A 9,754-nucleotide genomic window follows, 5' to 3' on the forward strand; every position below is an offset into this window, starting at 1 on the left:
TAGACATCACCCTGTGTGCATGTTCCTGTTAATTTTGCGTTGTCACTTTCGTAGAACTTGCATCAGTGCCAAAATGCAACTTTTTCAATCCACTTCGACTTACTAATTTTGAGATGTTACAGTGTGGCATTTCAAATTGGAATTTAGCATATTTGCATTTGTCTTATTGTTAGGGATTATGGGTGAAAAGAGAAGTTTACCCTTTTCGTCCACTAAGTACTTGTACCATTCTTGCTCATATGGAATTTCATGCTTTTGAAATCAAGGATTACCTAAAACATAAAATTTTTTATAGTGGTTGAGGCACACCATGTCATAGTTGTGTGAGGAATTATTTTAATAGATAATTTTTTTTAGGTCTCATTACTTTATAACATTTTCGTTTCTTTTCTCACTCCTCCACTCAACCTTTTATTTTGCCTCTATGTAGAGTACTTTGTAATTTATTAAAAAATTAATATATTTCATTACACAATAAAAATAATAATATCCTAAAATTAGTATTTCATTATCTCTTTTGCGCATTATTTCTCCAATTCTTCAATAAACAATAGTAAATCCTAAAATTGGTAATTTATTTTCTTTATTATTTTGAGAATTCATAATATTCTTTTGTTAAAAATCAAATAGAAATATATATATATATATATATATATATTAATATTAATTTAGATTTAAAGTCAAATAATTACGCATTTAAAATAGCTAGATTAAGATTTGTGCTCTTAACCTCATACAAAATCAATTGTATTATTTAAAGGATAAAAATAAATAGTCATTTAAAATAACATGTAAATCAACAAAATCAAAATATAATTAATTGATCTCTTTTCATTTAACTCTCTCTATTAATTTATTATTTTTTGCTCTCGAAATTCAAGCTATAAAATATTCTTTTATTATATTAACATGATAAGAATTGCAACTAATAATTTTTTTTGGTTGAATTGCAACTTAGTGAGAAGGTTATATTTTTGAACAAACACTATAAATTGCAATTCTTATCATGTTAATATAATAATAAAATGTTACAAATCCATTTACTTGTGTGGATGTTTATTTTCAATCTACACCTAACGTAATGTCTCATTTAATGTATCACTTAAAGAGATTCTAACGTATTTTGTTTAACATTGTAAACGGGTGATTTCTACATCCTATAAAAGGGTATGTTTCACCCTTGTGAAAGAGAACACTTGAAGAGATTAAATAATATTCTCTACTTTATACTTTCCATCACCATTTGTCTCCCTTTATTGTTTGTGTATTCTTGTATTTTTCTCTTGTTTTACAACATGTTATCAACACGAGTCTCTAACCAATTAAGACCTACTTAATTCGGAATTATCTCTTTTTCCTAAAAGTTAATCAATTTTCTTTCCGAGTCAGGTATACATTTATATGTTTATAACATCTAGAATAGGACTTACATAAGTCTTTGATTTACAATTTAATTATTGCATACATAACATGCTTTAACTATTATTATGGTACTTTACTAAACATAATAATCAATACGTTTCAGATTTATATTATTATGTTATTTATATGCTGCTAACTTATAACTGTAAATTAATTACTAAGTAATATAATAGCATGCTAGTTAAAATACTCGTAAGTATATTCTCTCATTTATGATAAGTATTTGTGTGTCATAAAGAATAATAGTATTATATTAAATATGACTTGAAAATCTTACAAAACTTTGACATTAATAACTATTGAAACTAGTAATAAATATTTTAAAATAATTAGAATATATATTAAATTTACCGTTTCATACTTTATGGGTTTACATGCTTTTGTAACATTCCATGTTCATGCATATAATATATTTTATACTAATTCCTAATCATTTGAAACATTAATTTTTCTTTTATTATAAAGAAATCAACATCATGTTATTAACTCAACTATTTTATGATAGTTTTCATCATGTCGAATTTGTCAAAGCGTGAATTTGTGGCACTTGACATTTCTGGAAAGAACTATTTGTCATGGGTACTTGATGCTAAAATTCACCTTACCGCTAAGGGTCTTGGTGATAGTATAATCAAAGGAAATAAAGCATCAAGTCAGGATAAAGCGAAAGCTATGATTTTCCTTCATTATCATCTTGATGAAAGCCTGAAGGTTGAATACTTGACAGTAAAAGATCCACTTGAATTGTGGATATGTTTGAAAGGGAGGTATGACCACCTCAAGGCAAACGGTATTTCCAAGGGCTCGTTATGAGTGGATGCACTTACGGTTTCAAGATTATAAAACCGTAATTGAGTATAACTCTGTTGTATTTAGAATCACTTCCCATTTGACATTATGTGGGGAAACTATAAATGACGAGGACATGTTGGAAAATACACTAACTACTTTCCATGCCTCTAATGTGATACTACAACAGCAATACCGTGAAAAAGGTTTTCAAAAATACTCTGAATTGATCTCATGCCTTCTGATGGCTGAGCAACATAATGCCCTTTTAATGAGAAATCATGAAGCCCGACCCACTGAAAGTGCTCCATTACCGGAAGCACACGGGGCAGAAGCACACGACCAGTCTGAAATAAGACAAAATAATCGGGGTCATGATAATGTGTGTGGGCGTGGAAAGGGCAAAAGACGATATAATAATCGTCGAGGTGGTAGTCATAACAAAAGAGAGAACAATATGGGTCCTCAAAATAATCCTTTAAAGAAAGAGCGATCACTGTCATCGTTGTGGCCTTAAAGGTCACTGGAAAAATGATTGTCGGGCACTGATCTTAGGCGTATTTATATGCATAGGAACCAAATAATACCCGTATTTAGACCAAGTTTGGAATCATTTTATGTTGATTTATAGTCGTGTTGAGTCTTTTGATTGTATATATACTAACCAACATGATTAGTTGTGTATGTGAGCTTGAAGGAAGAAACAAGCACTAAAATGGGCATTGGGAATCACGAAAGGATCCAAGTTAAAAAGAAGCAAGAAAGAAGAATGAAGAAATGAAGTGCAAGTCGGATCCATATCCTCTCCACGTCATGGAGAGGAATTCTATTCTTGATCGCAAATTAAAAATAGGACATAATGGTCTGTGACAGCCCCTCGTCGCGTAGAAGAGAAGAACTCGAACTGGAGTTGAACAAACACCTTTTCGTCGCGCCCAGTGTGCCAGTTTTGGCAGTTTCGACTAACTATAAATAGATTAATATTTTATTTTATTAAATATTCTTTTGCTGGGTTTTAAAGAACGACGATTGGGAGAACTATTTCATCAGTTCTTAGGGTTCTTTCCTAAACTCTTCTTCTTTCGATCTATTTATGATAATTAAACTTTGTTTGATCGAAATTACTATTATGAGTAGTTAATTTCCCTAGTTGTAGGGCTGTGGCTACATAATGATTGTAACTTATTGAGTTTTTATGGATTGTCATTAACTATCATATGAATCTCTCTTATGTTCTTGTTTTTCGTATCGTTGGAGATATGTGCCTTCTGGACAGTGCCACAATTTATACGATACTAAGAGAAAATAAATATTTCTCTCATTTGATTATGAAAAAGGCACATGTTAATACAATATCCAGTAGTACAAAATTGATTGAGGGCTATGGAAGAGCGACCTTATTACTACCTGGAGGAACATTATTGGAAATTAATAATGCATTGTATTGTAGTAAGTCTCAAAGAAACTTGTTAAGTTTCAAGGTTATTCGCCAAAATGGCTATCATCTTGAGATTGCAAATGAAGGAAAGGTGGAATACCTTTATATTACTACGATAAATGCAGAGAAGAAAATTGTGCATGAAAAATTGTCAGCACTTTCTTCTGGACTGTACCATACAAATATTGGTACGATTGAATCACATGCTATAGTAAACAAAATGTTTACTGGTTCTAATGATTTTATCATTTGGCATGATCCGGTTGGGCCATTCCAGTTATAATATGATGCACAAAATAATTGACAATTCACATGGGCATACTTTAAAGAACCAAAATGTTCTTCAATCAAAGAAATTCTCTTGTGCTGCTTGTTCTCAAGAAAAGTTGGTTATCAAACCATCTGTGACTAAGGTTGGGGTTGAATCCCCTGCATTTCTGGAATGAATACAAGGTGATATATGTGGACCTATTCACCCTGCATGTGGACCATTTAAATATTATATGATCTTGATAGATGCATCTACAAGATGGTCACATGTGTGCTTATTATCAACTCACAATATAGCTTTTGCGAGGTTGTTGGCTCAAATAATAAGGTTAAAAGTACAATTTCCAAATTATGCAATAAAAACAATTCGTCTTGATAATGCTGGTGAGTTTATGATTAATAGTGTTTCAAAGACACTTCATCCAATACTAAGCATCAACGATCGTTAATTAGTAATATAACCTAACCAAGTGAGTTGGGGTCGAGTCCCAAGGGAGTGGTACGTATTTGAGAATCAATAGAAAAGCATGAATATGCTCAAGTCAATCATAGGTAAAAACATTTACGAATAAAAGCATGGTTCAAGTTTGGGGTGACACAAGTGTCAAATAACAGGGGGATTTGGGTTCAACTATCAGCTACAACAGCAAATAACACAAAAATAACAAGTATGGAGACGGGTTCTTGGGATGTGTTTGATTATGGGCTAAGGTAGACAAATGGGTAATTGCAATTAATAGTGAATAGCTATAAATCAGTGAATAAGCTAGACTTTAGTGGGGATAAACTTTCTCTCGAACAATTTACCCCGAATCAAATTGGTTTCTCTCGAACACCAATAAACAACAATTAAGAACAACCTACTCTTTAATACATTCACTCTCTCGAGCTGAGTGTGTGGAAACGGGTTTAGGATTCACTCTCTCGAGCTGAACCTATGACAACCCAATACCTACAGACCATCAAATTAGTAATCTTGGTTTTAAAACCTCTCTCTCGAGCAAGCCAAAAATACAACGGTAGAGTTGCATTTGCAACTACAACCCTTTAGATTAAGCCACAAATACTGAATGAAATCACTTTTAAACATCATTTACACTATCAATTAATAATACCCAGCAACTAAGTCAACCCATAATCACAGAATCACACCCCAAGAATTGGGGTTTTAGCTAGACATCATAAAAAGATAGAAATCGTTACCAAATTGTGTTTCCATCAACTGGGTAAGATTAATTTTGTCTTTACAAAGGTCTAAGATGAAGAATCTTCAACACCCACTTCCAATTTCTCAGAAATGGAAGTCTTCAAATCTTCAAAGCTAAGGAATATTGTCTCAAAACTTAGTTCTAAGCTCTCTAACTTGAAAACTGAACAATAATGAAAAACTAGATAAAAATCTGATACTAAACTAAAATTCAAACATGTATTTATAGTCGCCAAAAATGTGCTGCGAAGGACCATTTGGTGCAATAAGTCAGGATCGCCGATCCACTCGGTGATCCGCCCTTTGGTCAGTTCCATCGCCTTTTTGCTTTAGCCTTCAGCAACTTCAAGTTCTGTAACTTTGGGCGATATAGCACTGCATCGCGGAACCATTCAGCGACTCGCTGACTGCTCCTTTCTATTGTCGACTTGATTTTTTCCTTCAGGGCTTGGCACACTAGAACATTAGGCGAGACCATGGACATTCGGTGACTCGCCCAATGGTTTAGACAATCCTCATGCCTTCTTTTCTTCGTTCTTTCCGCTGACTCGTTCCTTTTTACTCATTAGTGTCCATGTTTTGTTCCTCAATCCAAATACCTGAAAATCATGGATTTACATCAGTTATTGACACAAAATATGCAATTGAAGACACTAAATCTATTAAAATAAAGCCCTAAATGAGTCCAAATCGTGGACTCATCAACACCCCAACTTAAACTTTTGCTTGTCCTCAAGTAAAACTCAAGTTCAACAGTTCAAAAAGGATGTCTCAAACAGTGCTACACAAGACTCAATCATGAATGCACACAAAAAGGCTCAACTTACTCATGCAAGGATCAATTGTGCACTCAAAGATTCAAGTTGTGACTCACCATTATCAAAGATTCTCAAGTTCACAATACATGCTTCAAATGCAAGTTCAAGCACAACAATGATACTCAAATGACCTCACACAAATAATGATTCCATATTCACACACAATGGTTCAACAATTTAAAGCTCCAGAATCAAATGCAACGTTCACACTCACAAGGATGAACACAGTGCATGATTTCACCCATAGGTTTGCCCTTATTTTCCAATCAACAATTGTTTCAGCTCACTCAAGATAAAAAAGGTCTTTTAAAGGCTTGTAACGGGCTGAGTGCAAGGGTATGGTCATTTAGGCTCAATTTCCTTTTCTTCATCATTTTCATTCGTGCTCACAAGTCACCCCATTATTCATCTTCCATGGATTGTTGGATACCCCATTTTCTTTGCACTTTCACAACTTTATTCCACAACTTTTTCATTCTTTTTCCTTTTTTTTTCATATATATATATGGAGGGGTTCCATTTTTCTCAAACCATGGGTCAAAGGGCACTTTCTTCCACTTCTTGATTTACCTTCTCTTTTCACCACACCCCCAACTTAGGCTTTTGACCTAAGTTGACTATTCACACAAACCACGAATCATGAGGATTATGGGTAATGGATCAAGAAAGGTATCAATTTCATCAAGTTTCTTCCAAGAAGAGGTTCAGGTTTAAAGGGTGTTCAAGTGGAGTTCACACACTCACAAGGTAGGGCATAAAAAGTGGTATAATGTCAAATTGTTTCACACTCTTCAAAGTTGCCTAAGATCATATCAAGAGATTGCATCACTTAGTCAACCGGACCAACATAGTGAATTCTAGGTGTCATCACACATGGTTCACGATAAGCTCATCACACAAGGCATTGGCACCAATGTCAAACAAAACTCCACACTTTCGCTAGTGTACAATGTTCATCACAAGAGACACAATTTGATACATGGCTAGTTACAACGAGATGCAAAAAGTTCACGTATTGTCTATGCAACTTCACTTGGCCTCATCGAAGCCGCGCATTCATTTTTGTTCGATTATGAGCACTATTCAAGTCATCGATATTGATCAAAATCGATACTCAAATTTGCAAGAGAACAACCATAGTCAACACAAATAAGAGGTGGCACAATATTTTCGGAAGGGTCCAAATATCATTTACCGTTAAGAACACGAAGCCACAAGCTCAATCATCCACAAAAGCAGTGTAACACACAATTATATCTCAAAACCCAAATATATACACAACATAATCACAAAAGGTCACAAAAGGTAGGCCTCACCCCACGACAAATAAACATCATTTATCCTTAAATGCAATCAAAATAATATCCAAAAGTCAAAATAAAGTAAGACAGAGAGGGAGTTAAACAAGGATCCTGTCTAAACAGTCGCTCCATCTGTCTAGGCATCAGTGCCCGGTGTAGTGCTCGGGACTTGGGCATATCAGTGCTCGGAGTCACCTCAGAAGGAACAGTAGCTGCACTAGGATCAGCCAAGGGTGTATTCGCCAAAGAAGCCTGCACAACTGCATCTACCATGGCCTCCGCATTCTCATTGAGGCCCTTATACGAAGCTTCCTTAGCAACCTCAAGCATCTCCTCATCCGTCTCCACCTCAGACTCGGGATCAGCTGACTCCTCAATTCTAACCTCATCTCTGGTGGTATCCAGAGGCATATCTGGTACATCTGGGATCTCCACTGTCTTGAAAATCATGGACATATCGGTAAATTTCAGCTGATCCACATCACTCCTCAACACAGCAATAACGACCTTTAAAGCCGTTATCTTCTTGGTGGCCCCTTGGCTACGCTCACACATCGCTATCCTAGCCGCAAGAGCATTAATTGTAGCGCTCAATAGTGTCACAACATCAGCTAGGGAAGTCTGAATCATGCTCGGAATGGAGTCTTCGAGTCTGGCAGCACGATGATCGGTAGAATGGGCAAGCTACCCCATTCGGAGTAATGCAGCCTGAGTGAGCGAAATCCGGGAGACAGCAGCAACAACAACTCTGGGGGGCAACGCAGCAGCAGAGGAACTAGGAATGTCAGAAGGTATAGCACTAGAAGTACCCAAAGGCCCAGGGGTCGGAGTAGGCAAAGATGCCTCTGTAGGTAGTGAGTTTGTGTTCACAATCGAGGAAGGGTCCACCGGGGCTGCCTTCTTCTTCTCCTCTTGATCCTTTAAATATTCTGCCTCAATCCTTCAAATATCAGTAGAGGATGTGGGAATCACTTCCACATCCTTCTTTGCATCTATAGGAACCTGAGCTTATCTGCATAGCTTGGTGATCAACATTGGGAAGGGAAGTGAGGTTTGACGCTGCTTTGCCCTCATGACCATCTCTTGTGCCATAATCATCCCCAGATTGATCCTTGTTCCATCAATGATGCATCCTAGACATGCTACCTTGGCAAGGCAGAGAATTGACTCGTTCTGGGATGGCATGATAGTACTGCTGATGAAGCCAAACCAGAACCTCACAGCTACATTCATGTCTTTCTTTTTTATTGGAGCCCTTGCCTCCAACCATTTCAGAGTGCCATCAGATATCACCGGATCTAACCACTTCTTCATGTTGTCCAGCGTCTTTGTCCTGATCATATGTAGACAGTCATCTTCAAGTCTCGTAGTGCAATCTAGGACAACATTAATGACAGAAAAATCACATTGCACCCTCTTCCCCCTGACAACTACATAGTCAATCGGTTGAAATGTTGCTTCCTGCTTCTTCCTTTGTGGTATCAAGGCACTGTACGCGCTGTAGAACTCCCTAATGCAGCTTGGAATATATGGGCCATGAGGCTTTGTGAAGATCTAGAACTTATGACACTTCAGACAAATCATAATATCGGGGGTACCTATCAATCACACCATCCGTGGACATACGTTTCTCCTCAATGATTATCCTCAACCCCTCAGTCTTTAATTTGTTCATAGACTTGGGGGGAAGACCCTGTACTGGTTTTTGTAGCACCACTGCCTGTGCTGGAACTAGAGGAGGAGTGGTGGTGGCCTGAGGAGTCCTGACCGTAGACAAATCGTTCATCCTTTTGGACCGCAGCTCTACTCTCTGTGCTGCTACTAACTCATTATCCTCGAAAGCTACAGTCTGAGGCGCCTGATGCTCACCCTCACTCTCAGAAGTGGTGAGGTGGGTGGCGTAGATCCCGTCACTGTCGGAGCTGGCCTCCGGTGACGCAGGTGCCTTTCTTTTTCCTTTGCCTTTCCCACCAGTTATGGGAAGTTTTGTAGCTTTGCCCCTAGATGCAGCTGCATCCTTATTCATTGTAATCCCCTTAACCTTCTTTCTGGGTGGCATGTTCCTCCCAACAACTTTCGGTCTTGCCATGTCTGCAAAAACATCAGAAAAAGTGAGAAACACTTAAAGCAAAATCAAAGAAGAACATTTGCAGACAGACTCGCCAAACCGTTCGGCGAGTCGCCGAATCACTTTGGCAAGTTAGATCGGGCTCGCCGAAAGGATTGGCTCAAAATTCTCAGAAAAATTTGGCGTGTTGGCAATGGGAAGGCCTTTTGACGAATCGCTGACAGCATTTAGCGATCAAGGATTAACCTGCTGAAAGTTACAGTGCAAATAAGGTGTAGGGGTGCAGACAAAGGGCGATCAAAAAGGACTTTTGGCGAGTAGCCGAGTGCTTTCGGTGACCTCAGGCTTCTCACCAAAAGTTACAAAACCCAACTACTCATTTAGTATGAAATTAAAGGTGAGATGGGGAACTTCGGCGAACCGCCGAGTGGTTCGGCGAGC

General features: G+C 37.3%; 1 protein-coding gene across 1 annotated transcript; it reads left to right on the forward strand.

Annotated features, from left to right (window-relative positions):
• The first annotated feature begins 1,935 nt into the window (after positions 1-1,935).
• LOC125828762 (uncharacterized) lies at positions 1,936-2,728 on the forward strand. The gene is made up of 2 exons (XM_049508091.1): positions 1,936-2,189; positions 2,299-2,728. The coding sequence occupies exons 1-2, from the start codon at positions 1,936-1,938 to the stop codon at positions 2,726-2,728; spliced, it is 684 nt and encodes a 227-aa protein (XP_049364048.1).
• The last annotated feature ends 7,026 nt before the right edge of the window (positions 2,729-9,754 follow it).

The sequence above is a fragment of the Solanum verrucosum genome, unplaced genomic scaffold, assembly GCF_900185275.1.
Source record: "Solanum verrucosum unplaced genomic scaffold, falcon-dt-bn FXZP01000242.1, whole genome shotgun sequence".
NCBI classification, from domain to species: domain Eukaryota; kingdom Viridiplantae; phylum Streptophyta; class Magnoliopsida; order Solanales; family Solanaceae; genus Solanum; species Solanum verrucosum.

Bases quoted from the DNA above. Each gene is read 5' to 3' on its own strand.
- LOC125828762 (XM_049508091.1), top strand. From the start codon at position 1,936: ATGTCGAATTTGTCAAAGCGTGAATTTGTGGCACTTGACATTTCTGGA. The intron at 2,190-2,298 runs GTATGACCACCT...TGTTGTATTTAG, and splicing joins TGGATATGTTTGAAAGGGAG to AATCACTTCCCATTTGACAT.